The sequence below is a fragment of the Ambystoma mexicanum genome, chromosome 7p (genome assembly GCF_040938575.1).
Source record: "Ambystoma mexicanum isolate Mex_15411 chromosome 7p, UKY_AmexF1_1, whole genome shotgun sequence".
Taxonomy (NCBI): Eukaryota; Metazoa; Chordata; class Amphibia; order Caudata; family Ambystomatidae; genus Ambystoma; species Ambystoma mexicanum.
In genome coordinates, this window is record NC_090939.1 from 819,000,028 (window position 1) to 819,023,999 (window position 23,972).

General features: G+C 43.3%; 1 protein-coding gene across 7 annotated transcripts in view; it reads right to left on the minus strand.

The window, feature by feature from the left end:
• The window catches only part of LOC138525572 (uncharacterized), a 1,145,196-nt gene that overhangs the window by 491,665 nt on the left and 629,559 nt on the right, over positions 1-23,972 (minus strand). For all 7 annotated transcript variants that reach the window (XM_069635615.1, XM_069635611.1, XM_069635616.1 and 4 more), the window contains one exon: positions 16,596-16,691. In XM_069635615.1, the coding sequence (XP_069491716.1) occupies positions 16,596-16,691 (96 nt within the window). The remainder of the gene's footprint in view (positions 1-16,595; positions 16,692-23,972) is intronic.

A 23,972-nucleotide genomic window follows, 5' to 3' on the forward strand; every position in this document is an offset into this window, starting at 1 on the left:
AGTCAGGGCTTCCCAGGACTTTGGGAAAACAAGGTAATGGGCAATAGAAAGCAAGAGGCCATCGGGGCCATCTTGTTTTCCATCAGGAATCAACTGATCCCCATGGCAGGGCCAGGGAATCCCAAAATGGAGGATACTCCGCGCACCTGTCAAATTCAGTATGGAGCTGCCACCAGCCCATACCCTGCTCTGTGGGCCACCCACAGGTGCCCAAAAGCATACACTAGGGGCACAGGGTTGTACCCCCACCCATGGGTGCCATAAGGATATCCCACGGGTCCGTTCACCAAACCAAAAGAAAGAGTGCTGCACCGCCAGGAGTCCCACATGAACTCCTGCACAGAAAACATGACAGAACACACGATGAAAAGCAGTAAAGGACAAGGATACGGAGGCCCTGTCCCTCCGATGCATTTCCAGCATCACACTCAGTCATCACTTAAGAACGCTTACAATGGAAAGATCAGACTTTCTAGTTATCAGAGAAAGCTGTTCTTGAAGGCTCATCAATTCATCCAATTAATTATTTCCACTATTAAGGCCCCCCGTTTGATCATTCTAATGTGCTCGTACATAGAATACCCTCCAATTTTCGACTGTTATCTAGCACAGCTTTGCCTTCTAAAGTATATTATTTTTTTCAAGTGTTATTGTTCTATTGTTTTTATCTCCTTTATACTGTCAATCATGTACATGGCATCAAATATCCCTTTATGTATATAATTTACGTATCCCATTACATGATAAAAGCACTAAAATTGAATTAAACCAGGCAATAGAATCCATCTATCTATGTAACCTGGTTTAACTTTGTTCTCTATTATAAAAAGCTCTGATGGTGCAGATTGTAACAGAGATGATCATTAACAATGAGATGAATGTGTGTTAATGCAATGCATCATACAGCTATCAGTTAACAGGGCTGTACAGATGCTTCAACCAGGGGGCACAGTTACTAACACTTTCTCTTCTAGGTTTGACATTCCATGATCCTTAGATCTATAGAGTACCGGTTGAACTCCACATTTCTCTTTGGCAGCCATATTTACACTTCTAAACATAAACGACAAAGGAAAATGAGCAATAACACTGCACTCAATCTCTTGGTTTCACTCATAGCCAAGAATAGCCATCAAATGGCTGAGAACCTGCTGGAGACTAAGATCAAATGGTCAAAAGATCAAATGGCCAGGTACATGAGTTATTATCAAGGGTTGACATCACATGCCAGGGTACTTCTGTCATTGCAGAGGGTTGCCAGAAAGTTCACAAATACTGCATTTCAGAGCATTGCCTTCACATGCCCAGAATACTTGTCTAATTTCCAAGGATTTACATCAACTGTTCCACTGCGGTCCTATTGCCAAACAATTGGCAGAAGCTGCGTGGTGAGCATGATAGAGGAGGAAGCGGTAGAGTCAGTATGCTGCAATGCCATTCCACGATGATGACGGTGGAGAAAGGAATAAGACACGGTGGCACTCGGATCCTCTAGATCACGCTAACTCCTACAGTAAAATGTCGAAGCCACCTTAGTAAGGGGTCAACAATCCAATACCCTTTTTATTTTCAAAAGCATTTAACTGTCTCACTGTCCTCAGACGTGTACGCTCTCAGTTCTAGCGAGGTAGCACAGAATTTACTTTTCTGGATTTACTCAGAGAAATATTTATAGCACAAACCAGGCAATTAAGTCTCCAATTTGATACAATTCCCTAAGCACATTTCAAGCCTCATGACCTGCCAACATTATTTTATTGATTTTGATATGGTTTTGCAATATAAACCGACACGCAAAACAATAAAATCATTGAATTAATTGAGAAACATTCAATTACCATAAACAAAACAAACACATATAACATAACATTTTTCACTTCTGTCAATTTAAGAGTTTCAAAATGACAGATGTAATAATAATCCTTTTAAAAGAAATAATAAAACTCAGAAGTGCACATGGTCTTCAAATTAAACACATTTCAAGTATTTTTAAACCCGTTGACATAAATTCATGCAATGCATCATCGGCTTCCTACCACATATTTACGTAAACGGGGCAACCGCCCAAATTAAGTGACTAGTGCAACATTAAACTATAAATAAATCATCCTGTGTAAAAAATTACAAATTCTCCTGGTACTTTTGAACAAATTGTAATCATAAAAAGGAGAGAAAAGTTTTACAGCCATATAAAGTGATGAGTGCAACCATGAGCTATGGGTAAACGATAATACTCAATCCAACGATTCAGCTTGAGTGAATAAAGAGAAAATAGATAGTGGGAGCCGCGAGAGACAGCAACATATTAACAAACACCCCTTGGGAATCACTCGACAAACCGTTTAATGGAACTGAACATATTTTCACAATAATTCCTTTCTTTGTAGACAATGGGCAACCACCTTACTCTGAGCTGGTAGCATTAGAATCTTTGTCTAAGCAGAAAATATTTCTCTCAAAAAGGAAACCAAGACTACAGGTAAAGAAATGTGCCACTCGTTCATTAAACTCATCCCACTTTAGGAGGGTCTCACAGTTTTCTATAATATCCTACATTTTGTTTTAATGAAATCAGGATTGTCTCGGGCGAGATTTGACTCTAAATTAACAACAATAAGATATCCCTCACAGCTTAACATAAAGTGCTGCAATGAGGGGTCTAATTCTTGTCGGTCAATCTTGCCCAGGACTGAGAATAAGTTGTTCACCTTCCTCCCACCAAAGTAAAGGTTCACCTTATTGCATTTTATCTGAGAGATCCAGAATCTTAACCCTAGCTCTAATCTTACCACCACAATCGGAACTGATGCCCCAGAACTGAGCACCAAATCTTACCCTAAAATGTTGTTAAGCAGTTCCAGGTACTAGGTTCAAGTAACTCCAACCAATAAATAATACTATGAGTAACTTTTGTTTTATAAATCTCAGTTAAGGTTTGGAGAGATTAACACCAATATTTATCCAATCTGATTTTCCTCTGAGCTATAAAGGAACTAAACTTTACGGAGAGTATATCTTTAATAAAGCCTTTATGTTTGCTGGTTGCAATTAGAAACCCTCGAATCATAAAATAATCCATCTCCTCAATGTTAACTTTATTAAGATGCCATTTATAGTTAATATAGTTCATATATTTCTTATTTTCCTTAAAATTAATAATCTTGGTTTTTTAAGGGTTTATCTTCAGATTATTTTCTTTCACAAAACCACTGAAGTAGTCAAACAACATGGCGGACCTACTGAAATAGTATCTAACAAAATAACATCATTGTTGTAGGCTAGCCAGCCTAGGGACAAGTGACCTATTTTAAGAGGAAATATGCTGGACTTAAGGAGCGCATTCTGTATATCGCGCATACACAGTTTAACGAGGCAGGGGGCTAGAACTCAACAATGTCTCAGCTCAGAATTAGAGGGAATCTCTTTTGATAGTGAACATTCAGAGTCCCATCAAATGTGTAAAGTAGTATCTGTATGGAACAAAATCAGAATCTTCAGCACAGCTTTGCATATTCAAATTAGGTACAGGTATTAGAATCTATGGCTACCCACTAGCCTTCGTGATTTTTGCTCCATACTCTTAATGTATTTTGCTTCGCCACATTTAATTCTAACCATGGTATAATCCAGGTACCATTACCTTTGTCCCCAGAATGCACACTGGTTTTAACGAGTATATGAGCAGAGTAAACTAATATGCATACTTTCTGCACAGAAATACTTACCTATGTGCATTCCTATTTATAATGATTTTCACAAGTAATGAGAAATCCTCCAACAATTTCACAGTTGTTTCTAAAACCACTGTACCATGTACTTCCTATTTCACTGGAACATAGAGATGTGTGAGAAACCAGAAGGTGTCTCATCCGCAAGTCCCCGGGGATATGTCAACCAGGTGGCCAGGACATGGTCATCGCTATTGGATCCAGTTCCTGGGGGTGGACCAGTGCGGGAGGATCACCTGGATGTGGGTCTTTGGGGAGTGGAAGTGGGACACCGAAGGGTGAGACGCTGTACCCCCTTTCTTTTGACACCTTTTCCCCATCCTGCCTCGTAGGACATTTAGAAACTCTAACACCCCCTTTTCCCACACAAACACTTTCTCACACAACGAAAGACAGCGGACTAACACCAGAGCCATTTACCTGACATGTCCCAACAGAAGGGTCAGGCAGTCAGGCATTTGCCGATAACTACACACACCTGACAGCCCTTTCCGTTCCCCACAGGGATAAAAGGCAGAGCCTGAGAGCACACTGGGAGCAAGGCCGAACAAACGAGGAAGCAGCTATTCCGGGATGGCAGTTCAAATGGAGTAGAAAGGCATTGAAACCTGAAAGGATGACAAAGAGGGAATTGCCCTTGCCCTTTTCAACCCAGTCTTACCAAGCCTCTGATAAAGGAAACGTAAGAACGGGAATCGCAGCTGGCAAATGGTGTAATGGATGTCAGCGGTACATGGGACCCTGCTGCACTGATAGCCAGGGTGGGAAGAAGCAGTTGTCATTGTGGTACCGTCTTTGACTCCAGCGGCAGAAGAAAGGTCAACAAGTTCAGCACAGCCGGTGAGTCGGAAGAAACTGATAGTGGACCGGACAGTGTTAGGCTCGAAGTTGCAGTGGCAACATTTGCATTCAGAAATAAGATATTAGACAGAGGTATTTTTGTGAACAAACTTGGTACCAAAGACAAAGTGGTCCGGCGTCACGTGGGCGTCCATTTGAATGTCTCTGACTGGTATTTCTCTCCTGAAGAAAGAGAAAGTATTAATCTAGGATTGTGGAAACCTCAAACACCAAGAGGCCCAGGGGAGGCCGGTGTGAAGTGTCAAAGTGGTCATACGAGGGTCAAGCCTAACCCCTTGTACAGTTGAAATTCTTTGACACGTTGTGGAAGCAAAGAGAACTGTGTTATTTAGGCAAATGTGAACCCGACTGAGGGATGCCTGCGAAGTAGGGTGGACAGTAATGCAACCATAAACATTGTGTCGACAAGCGTGAACCCGACTAAGGGATGTCTACAGTGAAGGGTTGGTCTGAGCCCAATTGAGGGAGGCTATTGTTGAGAGAAAGATCGGAGCCCGGCTGAGGGGAATCCAAGGGTGAAGAGTAATAGCCCAGCATGAAGATTAACCAAAGGAACGTTTGTTTGTTGTTAATGATACATCAGGCCCTCTGAAACAAGAGACTTTTGCATGAAAGAGACTTGGTCACAGAAGGCCCTGATATTGATAAAAAAGGAACTGAACCTCATGACGGAGAAGCCCAGGAGTGTGCTGTGCTCAAGAGTCCTACCTCGTCCCGTGCTAAAAACATGGGTATGGAGACCCTGACTTATTTGTTCGTGAAATCTTCTTTCTTTTCTTGTGAACATTGTCCCACCCTATTTTGTAGCATAGCGGTAAGGATAGGCAATAGTTTTTTTTTAGTATAGGCCATTTTTATTTGACTACACTCCACTAGGACCGTATTATTATTTGATGGTCTTAGCTTGATCTCATCTTAGATTTAGGTTTAGATTAGACATTTATCTCACCCATTTCTACAGTTTAATAAACACTCTTGAACTGTGATCACTTGTGTTTGTCTTACTTTGATATCATACCTTCCTTATATATGGTGTCAGTAATGGGATGTGACTCAATTGAAACAAATTGGGGAACCCTATCATTTCAAAAACATAGTCATAGAGCTTCACAAAAGAATCGATAGGTTTCGATATCTGTACCAGTAGGGATGCTGTTATCCCACCTGGGAAAAGAGGAATGATTCCTACAGATTCGGTTTTGATACCCCCCTATGGGGTGTTACATAAGTTTGGGCCCCAAAATCTGGCCTAGCGGCGAAGTTGTGTGTAGATGTTTTAACAGGTGTCATCAATCCTGACTTCTGGGGAGACTTAAAGGTTCTCTTACAAAATCATTGTGAAATACCCTTTGAAGTACTTCCTCGGGATCAAATTGCTCAAGGAATTTCGGAACAGGCTCTATTTCCTCAGTTTAAAGAAAGTAAACCAGATGAAGCAGAAACAAGTACAATAGGCTTTGGGGAAGCTGATAAACCTTTTAACAACGAAGAAAGGAAGGTAGAAGAGCCTACCATCTATCCCAACCTAGCCTTCACCCAGTGAAATGATCCAGCACTCATTGAAGCTTTTCTACAAGCTATTCCAGAAGGAGAAGGTATAGAGAAGGGAAGCCCCTTTTTCTTCTTAAAGCAGGGGTTGCTATACAGAACATAACCATCTACAGAAGGCTTAGTAAAGATGCAGTTAGTTATCCCCAAGAGCCACCAAAAGGTTGTACTGGAGATTGCGCATTCCCATCTTACTGGGGGGCACTTAAGACAATACAAAACCCAGGCACACATCAGTCGGATGTTTTACTGGCCTGGTATCCACGCTGATATAAAGACCTTTATCCAGACATGTAAAATATGTCAGAAAACCAGCACGCACATCCCATTACCTGCCCCTCTGAATCCTTTACCAATCATAGAAGTACCTTTTTCAAGAATCGGGATGGAGATCATTGGACCTCTAGAAACATCCAGATGAGGCAACAAATATGTCCTTTTGATTCTTGACTTTGCAACAAGATACCCCAAAGCATTCCCAATGCGAAATAATACCGCACAGCAAATAGAGCAAAAGTGGTCAAGCCTTGTGCAATATGGCTATCTTCCATTGAGATGGACTGATGACTGATTGGTGGTTCTGGTGCCGGAGTGCAGATCATGCGGGTATAAATTAATCCTTTCTGTGTGTGCTTGGGACTTTCTTGATGTCTCCTCATTTGACTTGTCGATGCCCCCAACTATCTGTCTGGGATAGAAAGTTCACCTAATAGGCAGATTAGGTCAGTCATTATGTAGAATGGGAAGAGACAGGTCTTGAGTGCCTTCCGAAAGGCGAGATGATCCTCTATTCGGCGGATGCTAAGCGGGATAGAGTTCCATATTGTGGGTTGTTGGACGGAGAAGGAAGATCCCCCTATTCTGGTCGATTTGGCAGGAGGGATGACAAGGTGAAGATCTGTGCATGATCTCAAGTTTCTGTTGGATCGCTCGAGGGTGAGCTTGGGTTGTAGATATTCTAGGTCTGTGTTGTGCAGAGCACGGTGGGTGACACATAGCCTTGAAGGAGGACTGTCGCCTGGCTGGGAGCCAGTGCAGGACACAGAGTGCAGGTGTAAAATGCTCTGTATGCCCTAGGGCAAGAAGGCGCGTGGCTGTGGTGTTTTGAATCTGTTGGTGTGGGAAAAGATGCAGGGTAGTTCCACAAAACAGTAGCTAAATTCAAAATGACAGGCCAACAGTACTATCCCTCTGGGGAAATAGGAAGGGAATTGGCACAAAACAGTAGTTAGATTCAAAATTACAGGCCTATTGTACTATGCCTGTGGGAAAAGATGCATAGTAGGACAAAAAACAGTAGATAGATTTCAAAATTGCAGGCCTAAAGTACTATCCCTGTGGGAAACGTTGCAAGGTAGTGACACAAAACAGTAGCTATATTCAGAATTACAGGCCTAAAGTGGTACTAAGTGTACAAAAAATCATCGTCCCTTACCTGAATGTTGCAGCAAACAGTGATTGATCACGGCCTGACATGGGCTCGGGCACCCAGGGCAAACAATCAAACAGGTGATGTAGGTACCCTTCACCTGAGCCCTTAGCCGGCTGCCTGGGTAGGGCTGCCCTGGGGGAAACAGTAAAGAGTAGTAGTGGGAGAGTCAGCTGACCCAAGGCAAGCATCCAATCACAGGAGGAGACAATGCCAAGGGAGCCCTGGGCTAAAAACTCACTGAAGGCTAACAGGCCTTTGACGGCAAGTGTACCACTGAAGTGGGAGACTGGAGCACTGGCTGGTAGTGAATCAAGATGGGGAGCAACAAGACATGAATGTGTATATGTATATGACAGTGTCAAGGCCTTTCAAACAATTTCACACTTTTGCACATCTTCTAGTCAACTTGACTTATTGGGGTGCTCCATGTGTGACTCACTGCAGCCATACACCACGCTCACACCCTCCTGAGTCACTAAGTCCTAATGCTCTACTACTCGATCCTTGATTGAGTTTGGCTAGACATCAGTGCCTTTTTGCCATGGTTTAGCACAGTTAGGCTCCTCAGCAGACCAATAGGGGCACAATCAAAGATCACAAAATCATCTACCTATAAACACCATTGTACTTTTGTCAGGCCCATTTTAGGAGGAAAAGCTTGGAGTTGCTTGAGCCTTTCCATGTCTGAAATTGATTGATTGATTGATTGATTGATTGATTGATTTATATAGCGCTTTATACCAAGGCGCTGTACAGTGGAACAACAAAATACAAAATAACAACAACATTTAACAATGAGAGCAAAATTTACATCATGAATCATTCAACAAAACAGTGCAAAGAGCAATTAACTTAGGTGGGGGGGTGGAAAGGGGAGAGGGAAGAGGTGGGGGGAGTGGGAGATGGACAGGGGAGGTGAGAATGGAAGGGGAAAAGAGAGGAGTAGGAGAGGGGAGAGAGGAATCAGATGAGGGTAAGAAGACGGGGAGTGGGGGGAAGTGAAGAGGGCAGAGGAGAAGTTTTCAAGGAGGAGAAGGGAGGAGGAGGGATTTAAGGGAAGTGCGAAATGAGGTGAAGGTTGTGGTAGAGCGGATTGTAAGAGGGAGCGAGTTCCAATGTAGGGGTGCAAGGAGGTGGAATGAGCGGAAACGGGAGGAAGCGCAAGGGGAAGGAGGAACAGTGAGAAGGAAATGGTCAGCGGAGCGAAGTGAGCGGGAGGGGGAGTAGAAGGAGAGGAGGGAGGAGAGATAAGGAGGAGCAAGACCATAGAGGGATTGAAGACAAGGCAGAGAAAGTAGAACTTTAGTTGTGAGTGGAAAGGTAGCCAGCCAAGGTGAGAGAGCGAGGAAGAGATGGAGTCGCGGGAGGTAAGGAGACAAAGGGTACGGACAGCAGAGTGGTATATGGATTTTAGAGGGGTAAGCTGAGATGCGGGAAGTCCAAAGATTAGAGAGGAACAGTAGAAGAGGCGGGAAAAGATGAGAGAGGAAATTAGGAGTTTGGTGGCTTAGAATGTGAGGGAGGGACAGATTTTGCGTATATTGTAGAGGTGGCATCCGCAAGACAGACCCCTGGTGAAATACCCTAAAAGTTTGGATTTCTTCCAACATCAGGCCATCGTTGTTCTGGTATGTAAATCCAGTAATGGACCCAAGATGTCAGTAGGAACTCTCCATTTTAATTATTTATCACATAGTCTTGCTCTTTTCTCCATATCAAATGCGGCTGTTAGATCAATAAAGGTTATGTCAATAGGCCTATGTTTTGCCAAGCTTCGTCCAGTAAATAATTTAGTATCATCTCATTAAGGGCTGTCCCCGTAGACTTCCTAAAGCCTGACTGCAATTCATCAGGTCTCTGATGACCCACATCCCACTAATACAGGCGAGGCCGGATATATAAAGAGAATATTTATTCTTCTATATCTAGGAGTGCAACTGATATCTAGTTTCTAGGGTTTGGTCTATTCCCATTTTTAAATAATGAGATAAAAGATTTTTTTCCAAGAAGGAGGGACAACCCCGAAAAGCGGTGATAGTAGTCCATAGAACAGGGGAATGTATCAATGTCACATTTGTGAGGCCATCCGGTCCCACTGCTCTTGAGACCTTCAATCGCAAAATCAGATGAAAAATGGAGTCCTGGACAAACTCTAAATTCCAGCTGTTTTTATTTGTAGCTGGCAAAGTAAGACATCCTCATTTCCACATCTAGCATAAAGGGTTTTATGATAGGTTAACTATTCCTATGCTGAAATAGAGTTTAGTTGAAGGCCAATTTGAGATCTAACAGTCTCATCCATAATATAGAGACAGTCTAAAGACAGATTATGTATTATGATTGATAGGATATGATATTTCATTTATAACGTGCCTATACACAAGTGTTTCTAGGCACGACAAGACCAGGGGGTGAAGACAGGGGGGGGCAAGACAAACAATCTTACGAGGCCTTGTATCATTCAGATTGTGCATTAATTGACTTTCCCTATACAATAAATCAATTCTATAGCCTTTCATCCAGTTTTCAAAATGTTGCTTTAGTGGTTTATATTTATATTCTTCAATGAGTTTTGTCCTTTAAGCATGTTCAAGGATCGATCCAGATCCAATAATTCTATAAAAAAAGGATCATACTTATATGGTCTTTGTGGTCTGATCGATTTTAACAATCTTTTACCACTATCCATCTTGTCAAGATTCCTCTTCAATATAGCAGTAAACCTATGTGGAAATAGGAACTTCTCTTTCTGTGAATCTGAGAAACTAAAAAAAACGACCCCCGCTGGTTATTAAATTACTCTCTTTGCGGGAACTATTTTACTTAGTTTCCGGATATATCCCACTTTATGTTTCTTAAGTGTTACCAGCCAAATGGGAGTTTATAGTACCGAGTCGCCACCTGAACCATTTTCTGGAGACACACTCAGTTCCAAAAATTGAATCCAATTACATTTTAGAAAATGCTCCATTTAAATCACCAAAACTAAGCTGATCGCACCAGCAGACCCTAGCATTTTAATTTGCAGACATCTTACTTTCCAGTACACAGCGCTCAGTCTGCTTTCTTGCAAGCTAGGACCTATCTTAGAGATACCCCAAGAGAGGAAAGGTTGGCAAGCCAGACCATTGTGGCACCTGCATGGAACTGTAGGAACTGCTTCTATGGCTGCCGCTTTTTTATATATTTTATTTTTTATTTGTTGAGCAGACTAAACCCAGACGCAGCAAGGTGCTCGCATGGCTTCATCAGGTAGGGCAGGGCGTATGTGCAAGTTCACAGGTCCAGGTTTACAGGAACAGAGAGGGTTTTTAGGGCTCTCCAGAATGCCCAGTAAGATTGTTCTGCTCGCAAGGCAGGTGGTAGCGAGTTCCAATGTTTGGCTGTCATGGAAGGGAAGCTAGATGCACCGGCTTTAGCCTGAACGAGTCGGTCGGCATAGGCCGCTCCAGTGGATCTGGTTGATTGATTTATTTATTTATTTGAATGTATAAAGCGCCCAGCAGCCCGTAGGCATCGTGGCACTGTTACAGATGGTTACTTAATACAATTAGGACAGGTAGTATATAGGCAATGATACAGTGGTACATGTACAATGGCAATGTTGAGAGGGTGTTCTGAGGTTACAGTGGAATAGTGTGGAGTTAAATAGCTTAGTTTTTAGCAGCTTTCTGAACACTGTGAGTGATTTTTCACTTCTTAGGCTGAGAGAGAGCGTGTTCCAGGCTGTTGGGGCTAGTACTTCAAAGCTGGCGCCGCCAGCTCTAGCTCTGTTGAAAGCTGGGACAGACAGCAGGTGAGAGTATTGGTCACGTTTTGGTCTGTGGGCTGGAGCATGATGTATTCTGTCTACTAGGTAGGATGGGGCGGTCTGGGCGAGTCATTTGTGTGTGATGGTGAGGGCCTTGAATGTTATGCGTTCTTTGGGAGCCAGTGGGCATCCTTTCTTGCTTGGGAGATGTGCTCTCTCTTTGGGGATGCTGAGGGCAGCTCTAAGAGCACTGTTTTGTGCAATCTGTAGTCTGTTCATGTTATTGGCAGAGGTGCATAGGAGGAGGATGTTACAGTAGTCAGGCTTTGCGCCAATTGTGGCTCTAGCGATGTTGTCCATTGTTGATTGAACTGTCCTGATTTTCTGCTATGTTGACGCTTAGAGGAAAGCCTCCTTTTGCATCGGTGTCGGAGCAGAATGGTATCTATGCTCCTCCACCAATCCAAACTCCTTCATCTGCACCTGTCAGGCGAATGCAAAGTCAAACCAAACACTGCAGGAACTGCCTCTATGGCTGCTTATTTTATTAACCAGCACACAAACCCTCCAAAGCTTCTTGCTACCCATCTGCCATACTTACACCAGGCCTTTAATGTAATGAAGTCTAATCATTCAGACTGCCATTCAGCCATCATTCCACAAAATATTATTCTCCTGTCTACATCCCCCTTGTATGTAATAACTATTCCTGCTCTGCCCATCCTCTCACCTTCCTTTGTGTCCTTTTCCCTTCCAGCAGACTACGGTCTGCAAACTCTACGTGGTGGTACAACAAGCATCTCACTGCCAAGGCCTGGAGCTTTGAAACCACTTCAACAGTGATTTGGTGCAGTGTAAAAACCGAATAACATATCATGACAATAAAAGACCAACTCGTAACAAATATGAATTAATCCAACAGTGTCTCTGTGGAGAGGTTTAGAAACATAACCATTCTCGTTATGTTGGGACTGCAGATACAACAACAGAGCCCAGGGACATATGTATGCCTCTGTTCTGACATGCAACAGGGAGTAATAGAAATGCATAGAGCAGTGGTCTGCAACCTTTGGCTCCCCAGATGTTTTGGACTATAACTACCATCAGCCCTAGCCAGCAAAGTCAATAGTAAAGGATCGTGGGAGTTGTAGTACACAACATACGGAGAGCCACGGGTAGCACACCCCTGGCGTAGAACCAGGAGTGCCCCTAATCCTGTCTGTCCTTCACCAAGCTGCATTACCGACCCCCTGTGGCTATGCATGCGCCAGGCACCCTTCCGCATTACTTCATTAAGGGAACAACTGTAAAACTAGGCCCTTGATTCAGGAAGGCTGAATACTAACAGGGGCCATTTAATGGGAAGCATGCATATAGTGTTATATTTTGGACATTCTCTTGCTCTGTTTCCTATCTCAAGAGCAAAGGTTAGGTTGGAAAAGCCCACTTATTTAGTTTCTGTAAAAAGATCAAGTATCTGATCAAGTGCTGTATGTTCTGGATCTTTGCTAAATAAGGAGGGACTGGTGCATCACTGCTGTCTGGGGCTGAATGCAGAAGGTATTCCTTCTATTGCAGTATCTATAAAGTCTCAAAGCCCACAAGGCAGCTATACACAACCTAATGCTGCACTCCCCCTCCCCGTTCCCCTCGCACTTTTCCCCACTCCTATCCCCTGCACTTGCGCGATCTCAATGTCACCTGGCCCAGTAAGATCGTTGTCTCTGTCTTCCCTCTGTCCCACCTTCCTTGTTTCGTCACACCTTGAAACACCTGTGTATAGGCGAGTTATAAATGCCATATCATATCACAAATGCCATACCATATTATGGATTCTGTAATGGGGATGTTGACCACTGTTTGGGCTTGCATGCGACAATTAAAGAATAAAGAGTCTAACATGTGAAGCTATCTACACACAAAACATGAAATGCAAAAACGGCATGCAACAACATGTGTATACCATGACTCTCATGATCCAAGACATTGTTTTCAAAATACATTAATAAAAAACATGTTAAGATTGAATATTTAAAATGAATGTAGCCATGAAGAGACCATTATACTCAATGAGAACATCCCGTCCATGCACTGAACCCCTTCATTCCTCCACTATCATGCCAAAATATGCTATGTCTGTTAGCTCACATCCTTCATGAGCCTACATCCCTGCAGAGAACTTCAGCCGGAGAATCAAAGCACGATGATTATTCTGCCACATACCCTTCCATGCCCTGCCTTACAAATGATCAACATGATCATGTATTGATTAGAGTTAAAGCATCCCCACTTAAAAAGGCTGAAAAACACAGCACATGGCAAAAATTGCTTAAAAACCTGTGTATAGTATTCGTGGCAAGACCAACTGGCCAAACATAAGCTAAAAACTCGGGTCTTGCAAGGAGTCTGGAACATGGCCATGCTGGCGGGTATCTCGCAGCAGGGGAGAGAGCGCGCAGGAATATGGGGGCTGCACGTGAGAAGGCACAACCTGCGCACATTGAATGAAGCATTCATGGCATGGTGTGCCGTATCCTTTGTGAGGGCTTGAGGTGATGTATAGTTGACCGCTAGCTCATCAATGGAGACAGAGGCAGTGTCCCCTGGAACTCCCTGAATGCCATAATGGCCGCCCAGTACTTTACAGGATAAAACGCCAGTTGGCAGTGCTGGACAGGCATTTAAGTAATCTGCTTGAAGCGTGAGAGACACTGCAGCCATCCAGCAGCAGAGTTGTGCAGTTGCAGTAGGTTCTGTGTTAGGCACATCGGCAACTTTTCATGGAGAATCTCCCAGCAATGCAAACACATCAACATCAAAAGCATAATTCAATGATATTGAGTCAGTAGATGATGTGTGGGGGCAAAATGCCTATGACTACCCTGATGTAAACTATGCGGCCCCTTAAATCGTGGCAACTTGTGTTTTCATGTTGTTGCTGTAATCAGACAGGAGGCGGGAGATTTCACACGCAAGTGACAGGAAGAGGTTACATGCCATTAGTCATTGGTAGCTCACACTTTTGCCGGACTCCCCTCGGGCTCCTTCATTTTACTTACACTTCTATAAATCTAATTTGAGCAATTCTCGCCAGCCAGCAGGAGACATCAGCCAGGGTGCAAGGGATTTGGGGGTCGTCTCTGGGCTTTTTGGGAAAGAAGCCCACATTCGTGTGTCATCCACATACCATAGACATCATAATTAATGTCTTTAGATCATCCAGGGACCTGCCATATGCATTGCAAAATAGTGTGGAGAGGGCCATTACAAATGGCTTCTAAGAAGGGACAGGACAGCCCCCAGCCCCCAATAACATTGGGTCCAATGAATACATGCACATCCCTGCATGACAGCAAGGGGATCCATACATGAAGTGTTACCAGCCCCGCACCAGTTCCTCGAAATGAGACAGCCATTGGCTGTGATCAATGGCGTGAAAGGCCACTGATCGGGTAGAAAAGGAGTGAAATATAGCTCTTGCCCTTGGCCATCAGTACATTCTCTGCCATCCAATTAAGGTGGATATGGTTCCAAAACCAGACGAAGAAGCCGAGCATATTTCCAGCTGTGTCAATACCGCCTTCTCCAAAAATCCTATCAGCCAGAGAGAGATTTGCGCTAGGGTAATGATTTTTAAGACTATCAAGGACAATATTTTGATGGAGGGGTCAAACATGGGCTTTGATTTTTGAGGCATTGGGATCGCCACCGTTAGCTGTGACCTTTGATGATCTCTGCCAGGCAGGGTGCTACTTTTCTCAAGTTTTACTTGTGGAGATTTGATGGGCAGAGATCCAGACCACTGGAAGCTCGGTTCCTTGCAGTGTTTGGTTTCCCAAGCTTGGTAGTGGTGACAGGGCTAAACCTGTCCATGATAAGAAATGCCTTAGGGCGATTCCTAAACTTGCTCATTGGACTTAGCTCTTGCTCTTGGCTTTTAGCACTGTGCTGCTCTTTCTTTCCCATATCCCAAAGCAAGTGTCTGACTACCTGGGAATATCATGGAGCACTGAGGCTAGTCTGTGCAGTAATTTTGCCAAGAGCAGTAATTCCATTGTACACATCCCATAGAGCAAAATGATCCTAATGGTGGCTCTTAGTGAACATAGTGGTACACAGCCACGCCCCTCACAACAAGGGAAAGGCAGAACTGAAAATTGCAAGACAAGGAAGTCTACCACCTTAATTTGTTGTGCTGGTGGCTATTATTCTTTTACAATCAGCACGTGTATAGTCTTGTGGAGGTGGAACTCAAAGTCTAATATCTGTACTGAGTAACCTGCAATAAGCATTATGGTGGGCTTAACTACTTTATTTACTGTTTAATGCTTGATTATCTTAACTCAACTTTGCTTTGGTTTGCAACTAACATGTACAGCTCAAGATGTATGCATAATAGTGGTCAGTGCGCAGAATAGCTGGCCATAGGCTCATCTAAAATGAAAGAATGGTATTAAATATTGTTTTCTGTGAGTGTCATTCTATAACTTGGGGCTAAGGCTTATTTAGAGTATTCATTTCCCGGGAGGATAGCTCAGCAGCAACGTGCTCGCCTTGGAAGCAAGACGACACGAAGCAACACAGTATCGATCCCCGGGTCCTCGCTTAGAAACCTCTGGGTATTTAAGCGCGTTATAAATACATAACTAAGACAAACAACTAACTATGCAACTAAAAATTAAAAAATCAATTCCTGTAACAGCGCCTCGATGTCCGCGGGCTGTGTGAGCGCTTTAAAAATGCAAAATAAATAAATGTCATAGTGTGATAGCTGGTACAGCATTATTATTCAACATTGCAAAGATGACCTATGAACTACAGACTGATATGTGTACAGTACCAATAGGGTCTGAAAGGAGGGTCTGCATGACAGTTCTAATCTAAGACAGCCAGCATCAAAGGACGAACCGAGCGATGACCCATGTAAGGGACAACAGAAGGACCTATGAACCTTCTTCACATTTCTTTTGCTGATTAGCAAATTTGCCTTTTGCAAATGATTAGCAAAGTGTGCCAATTATACTGCTCTTTTAACCAAAAAGTGTGGTGAGACCCCCCACACCCTATATTCAACATCCCACTACCCCTATATATATATGTAGATATATATATATATATATAACTTACCCAAACACATGGCATGTAAATCTTCCCAGAAATAGGCAACCCTTTCACGAATATTTGAAGCCAATGGGTTTCCACAAAGCACATGATATCATGGGTGTCATTTGGCACTGTTTTCATCAACCAGATAACAAAGCTTTGCCATACTAACCTGGGTTGTCATGGAGTCTCTACAGTCACGGCACATCCTGGGTACGTCACGAATATGTGAGGTGCTGCTGGCTGTGATTGACTGAGATCTGGGGAGCTGCAGAAGGGATGAAATAAAACCAAAGATTTCTATTGAGGGGTTTTCTATCACACAGAGGACACTACACCAAACGTGTTTCACCATCCCTGTATCAATGAATAAGGGAACAAGGTATGCAGTGGAGTAGAGTTTCTCAAAACGCACGATGTCATCATCATCCCCTGCATCAGTAGCAGGAAATACCTATGATTACAAATGGCCTCGTGGTGTGCCGGATATAAGGCAAGTGTATATTCCCTCTGGTCCTGGCTGCCGAAAGCCCTGAAGCTAAACTTACAAAAATAGCCACCCGAGAGAAGGATCTACAGCAACGCTACCGCTTACCGGAATTCCAACCTCCAAGACCAACTAAAAATGTGTTCGTGGAACACTCGAGGCTTTCTTCATTTAACAGCCCCGGGGTCCGTGACCCTCACAGCATATGATATCATCTGTCTGCAAGAGACATGGCTGCTTCAACCTCCAGTCCTTGACGGTTATGAGACCCATACAGTGTTGGCCAAGAAGGGCCATCTAGGCCGTCCAACTGCAGGTCTCCTTATAGCAATTCGCAGTGGACGAGGCCTAACCGACATACAAAAATTAAAGGAAAATCATTTCATGATGATGGTAAAATTAAACTGGACTACAAGAGATGAAAAAACAAATAAAAAACTGACGAAGAAATTAATAATTATTAACATATACTGGAATCCAGCAACCATCGAATGTACAAAATTCATCAATACAATCGAACAAGACCTAGACTGGGCTCAAGTAACCCACCACCCCGACTATGTAGTCCTATGTGGTGATCTTAACATCACTAGACAACCTTACGAGACCACAAAAGGACTTAAACTGAAAAAACGTCAAATTGACCAAAGATCGATTAAATGGCAGAACCTAATGAAGTCTAGATCTTATGACAATCTAGACGAAGTCTTCCCTGACCCAAACAGATTACCAACATGGGAAGGAGCCAAATCGAACTCAACAATCGATTATATTCTAGTATCACGCCCTTTGTTACTGCATATCAACTCCTTTAAAGTTGTCAAAACCAAAGAAAGTGACCATAACCTTCTCGAAACCACCTGGACAACAAAGGCTCCGATTAACCATACGATGAGTGTAGACATTGAACCCAACGCCCAGGGGACTAGACTAAGGATCACAGAAAAGGCTATAACAGCCATTTCACTGCTTTACAGCGAGCACAAAACCACCTCAAGCACAAACGAAGTAGATTATACCCCACTGTTGACAGCATTTAGAACTTCAAAACGAAATAAGAAACCAACTGCCTCAGACCAAAAACACAAGTATGACACACAAGTCGCTGAAAGAAAAAGGGAGCTGAGGAAAACAAAAAGACAAGCTCGTAAATTCGACCCTCCACAGTCAATCATCATCATCAAAGACGCAGTTAAAAATTACAAAACTTGGCTTAAAAGCTATCGACATAAGCTTTACCAGCAAGATGCAGAAGATATCCTGAAAGCTATCACAGGAAACCATGCAAGAGATTTCTGGTCCCTACTCCATTCAACAACTCCTGGCGCTAGACCTTGTCAATTGAACGGAATAGGCCAGTTAGAATGGGAAACACACTTCAGAAACCTCTTCAAGAACACTATGACCGTACGGCCCGCGATGGAAAACAACGATGCCGCCTGGATCCGAGTAGACAACATCGAAGAAATCATAACTTTAATCAAAAAATTAAAACCTTCACGCGCACCAGGTCCGGACGGCATCACCAACTTTGACCTGAAGGCCCACCCTGAAGCCTGGGCGCCTCTGTTAAGCCAAATCTTCAGACGATGTGCCTCCACAAAATCCATCCCTCCATCGTGGAAGAGCGCTAATGTGGTACCCATCTACAAAAAGGGCAACAGGTCAGATCCTAGCAGCTATCGACCTATTGCCCTGCTAGACCCAATAGGAAAACTGTTTGGATCCCTTTTACTAAACCATTTCACCATCTGGGCCAACGACGCTCCCTGCCAAGATAACCTACAAACCGGCTTCAAAAAGAACCTAGGGACCAACGCCAACATACTAATATTAAGCGCCTTGAAAAGCAAAATTTTGGAGGGACGTCCAAGTCTGTTTATCGCGTTCGTCGACCTGACACAGGCGTTCGACAAGGTGGATCGCGACAGATTGTGGGAGAAACTTGCACGATGGAAATGCCCTCCTGACATCCTCACCCCAATCAGAGCCCTTTACTCCAATACTTCAATGCGAGTACGCCTTAACCAACAAGGCCTCCTTACAGAAGAAATAACAACGGCTAGAGGGGTAAAGCAAGGCTGCCCCCTAGCCCCGGCTCTGTTTTGGACTTACCTAGGAGATTTTCAGGAAACAGAGAAGCTGGTGAGAGCTTTTCCTCCTAACCTAGGAGGTGACCAGATTAGTCGCCTCCTTTACGCGGACGACCTCATCCTTTTGGACAACACTCCAATAGGCTTACAACGCCAACTCTCAAACTTACAACAATATATGCTGGCAAACAATTTGGAAATTAATCAAGAAAAAACCAAAATGATGGTCATCGAGAAATCTGCAAAAAGGAACGCCATTCAACCTTTAAAACTAGGCTCGACCACCATCGAGAAAGTTTCCAGCTTTAAATACTTGGGCGTCATCCTAGATAGTTCGCACAGAGAGAATGCGATGAAGGAAGAACTGCACGCAAAAACCATAAAATTGGCCGCACAAGGGAAAGCCATCGACATAAAATTCGGCAGATTTTCAATCATTCCGGTACGAGACTTCTATAAGAAGAAAGTCATACCATCTTTGACCTACGGCGCCGACGCAATGCCGAATCTCCCACAAGAATTGTGGCAAAGCCTGGAAGCAACCTTCTGGAGATCAGTCCTTGGCCTCCCAAAATCTACCCCGATAACACTAATCAGACGGGAACTTACTCTCTCCTCCTTAAAATCTACCACGGACAGCAACAGTGTGCTACTATACCGGAAATGTATTCTGCAAGACGCCCCATACGCTTACAAGCTGATAAGAGAAGAAATTCGTCTCGGGACATGTCAAATGCTTACCCGATGGGAAACAAAAATCCTGTCCATGTTGGACTCAGTCGCCTGCAACAAGGATGACCTCATTAGCAACCCAGTTAGAGTAATTAAAAAAATCAAAGAAATGGACTGGATTAACACCCTTGAAACAGCTACTCGATATAAACTTACCAACCACCTCCCTCCGTTCTGTAAAAAATTAGACTTTGTGCAACCATACTTGAAACTATTCCCTAATAGATCAACTAGAAACTTCTTTTTAAAAATTCGACTCAACCTATTAGAAACAAACGAAATCCTGGCGATTAGACGCATATCCACGACCAGTAATTGTCGGCTCTGCAAATCTCCAGAGACTAAAGAATCCATAAGACACCTACTCTTGACCTGCCCTGCGACGACAGACATCCGTCGAACTTATTTGAAAGACACCTTCTCAAACTTCACCTTGCAAGAAGAAGAATCGTGTTGGAACAAATTGATAGACGGTGACAAACAAACATGGCAGCTGGCAACAACAAGTATCATGAAGCACATCTTTAACGTTCTCCTTCCACTACTGTCCCAAAACAATGTTCCACCGACTCAATGATTTTCTTTTCCTCCTTCTACTAATAAACACGTGAGGCAGTTCTCGACCTAACTATTAGGAACGTCAAACGTTACAACTGCATCAAACGCGTTTTCAACTTCTCTCTTTGTTAAAAAATCTTATTTAGATTAAACACAAAAAAAAAAAAAAAAAAAAAAAAAAATAAGGCAAGTGTATAGCCCATAAATACTCAATTGTGTGTTTTCGTATGTAAATGAGGGTTTACAGATAGACATATGAAGGGACAGATCTCCTACACAGTCTAGCAGTACTCCCCAGGCTTGCTGTGGGATGCGCTATGCAGGCAATGTGGTGCATGGTGTCAGTGTTTCCAATAAGACTCTAGACATGAGTTTTGTGCACCTTTGAGAATAAATGTGTGTGTGAAGTGTCATCATCTATGCTATACAAGCCATGAAAGGGAGAATCATGATCTTAAGGGATAAACAGGGACATACTATAATCCCATGTGCTTAAATGTGTGTCACATTGGAGGACCCAGGGGTCATACACACTTATCCACCCAGCAGTGCAAATAGAAAATGTCTTTGAACTTTGGAATTAGGTTGAGAAATAGCAGCGTTGTTGTGTTGCGGCTGCAGATACAGGAACGGGGTCCAGGGAAATGTGCATGTCTCTGTTCAGAAATGCAATAGGCTGCAGCAGACATGTGTAGAACCAGGACTCTGTTGCTGCCTCTCCTCTACCAAAGGGCACTGCCGCTCACCAGTGACTGTATAAACCAAGCACCCACTGAGGCTGTGTATATTTATTAGGGCAACATCTGTGATGCACGCCCCTTAAATCAAACTTGTCTGCCAGCACTGCCCGCGGCACAACACAGCCTTCCAAGGACTTTCTTCGGTGGCTACATCAGTCTCCAGAAACACCAGCTTTGCAGCGTTGTCCCTCCTGTCTCCAAGCATAGAAGCAGCTCCTCTCTTTCCACAGCTTTCACTCGCAAATGCCCAACAAGAACCCAGCAAGAACCCAGCAAGCCACTAAAAGCACTCGGCAGCTCTCTCTCTCATCAGGAACTTACAAGCAGCCAAGAAAAGGTATCTTTCTCTCCCTTTTAAACCTTCCCAACAACCCAGGCTCCTTTCATATGGCTCCTATGGATTTGTACATGTTTCTCCTATCCTGTGATGTCGCCTATCCCCACCCCGCATAATCTCCAGCCCCTTTCATGAAGTAACTTCATACTTCATCACGTGTCAGACCTTTGAGGCCTTTCCAGCACCTTCTAGGACCTATTCACCCCCTTCTAGTTTCATGTCCCCTGGTTCTTGGCAAACTTTAAGCTGCATTCCTGCTCATCCTCTCTTCCTGCAACTCAGGGGAGTATGAAACATTCTCCCATCCTCTCTCCCTGCAGCTCAGGGGAGCATGAAACATTCTCCCATCCTCTCTCCCTGCGCCTGCATTGTATGAACAATGCCTGTGTTCTTTTCAAGGCCCATGGCTGCACGTTCTGAATCTCGACTTGAAAATGAATGTCCCTTTATTTTCTGAAGCTGACACTTTACAGCCAGTGGAGTTTGTGCGCCTGCTGCAATGTTAGTACTATTAGGACCTACTTCCGACAACTCTAGCCCCTTGGTATACCCCCATACTGGCTGTCAGCACCCAAAGTCACCCCCTGCATTGTCCCTAATGTTAAATGATAGTTCCCATGTTAGTAATCCATGTACTGCACAACACTACACACAGCACAAGCACATGCTGCACGCATTATTTAGCTCATAGCCCTTCCTACAGCACCCTTGCTTGGAAAGCTCTTTAACATGTCACTACTAGTAGCTACAGATGCAGTAGTGCCTCAAAAGAAGTATGCATGTTATAAATGTGGTAATTTGACCAAAACATGGTTGTAACAACTGAAAAAATAGGAAAAATACACTTGTCAGGAATGTCTAATCAGTTCAAACGGATAAGCACCGATAAACACAGATATTTTACACGGGAAAACAGTAGGACAACACCAGTGGAATGAACACAAAATAAGCACTGACAACAGGAAACCCTAGTTTTGATGTTTGAATTGGATTGTCAACAATACTCAATCTCACCTGTGTCTCAGGAACGATTTACTAATGGAATGGCCACTGCGACTGACTTAAAGCCAGTAGTGCCTCGCCATGGCAGAGATCCAATAGAATTCCTCAGCAGTGAAAAAGCAGGGAAATCAGCACAGGTGTACTTAATGCAATGAAATGCGGCCTGCTCCAGAAAACTCCCCATGCTCGTACAGGTTAGGAAAGAGACCACTCTAACAGGGCGCGATGTACTCATATACATCAACAAGAGTTAAGAAGAACAAGGTATTGTTGCCAATCCTTCAATATGTAATTAAACAAAAGCGAAAAAAAAGTAGTATGTTGATTTTACTGATCCTGGTTTTGGTTTATTCCCAAAAGCATTTTTAATTCTTTTTTATCATATATTTGTTAACACTTTAAATGCGAATTCACACGAACCATGTTTGTTACAAACATTTAGGCATTGGGGACCAAAACAATAAAGGGCAATCTGGTGCAGTAGCAAAGCATTGAACACGTTTATTAAGTAAATATAATAATGTGTTTCCATGTGAAAATGTCCTAAGGAAAATGTAGCCATTTGAAAATGTAGCCAGCAAAAAGTCGTTTTAAAAAATTAAGTCATTCAATACATTAAATGCAAAGTGTGAAAATGTTGCCAGAAATAATACCAACAATTGGATCGGACAACAGATAGAATCTGGGAATCGGGCAAATAACAGGAGCCCATGACGTACTATGAAAGGAAGTGTTAATTTGAATAATTGTGAACAAACCAGAACATGGAGACGGATGTGGCTATTGTGACAACATACCGTAACAAAACAAAAGGGAAGAGGCAGCAAAGTCATACATGAAAATCCCTGAGTGAAGCCCCATACATCCCTGGGAGGTCTTTCTGAATATGGGATAACTCCTCTATAGCAGGTATTCAATCCTCACAAGATGTCTTTCTGGAGAATTTCCAAGCCTTAAAGGTCCCTTTACAATATCTGCCCTGTAGATCCATAAAAGGACCTCAGGTGGGAAGTTCACAGCCCAGGGGCAGACCTCCAGGATGACCAGGATTGCTGCCTGGGTATTACACAGCCAACTATCCTATCAACCAAGTCAAGGACCTCCATCCAGAAATCACCCACCGTTCACACTCCCAGAACATATGAACATTGGAGCTCACTCTCTTTCTGCATGCCTAGCATACATCAGGCAAATACAGCTTGAACAACTACATTCCCACCAGGGATCTGTGCAGCCCATGAACAGTGTTCTGCTGACATAGTCTAAGGTACAGGTTCATTTTATGCATTTCATATGCATAGTCCCTAAGACCCAAGCAGCCAAGTTGATTTGCACACCACACTCGACTTCGCAGCCTTGTAAATAAACACACGCTTCTGCCGCATCAGGGGTCTTCTTTCCCAGAATCTTGCTCTGAGCAGAGGTGTAAAGAGAATGGATGAGGCTAAAAGCACATAAAGTCGGTATCTCACGAAACACTCTAAGTAAAATTGTGAGCAAATATGAACTAAGTCATTTCCTTATACGTGCTGAGTTCACAATCTCACAGCTTATATTCAGAGTGTAAAAAAAACAAATGAAAGCAGGGAACCACCCAGGC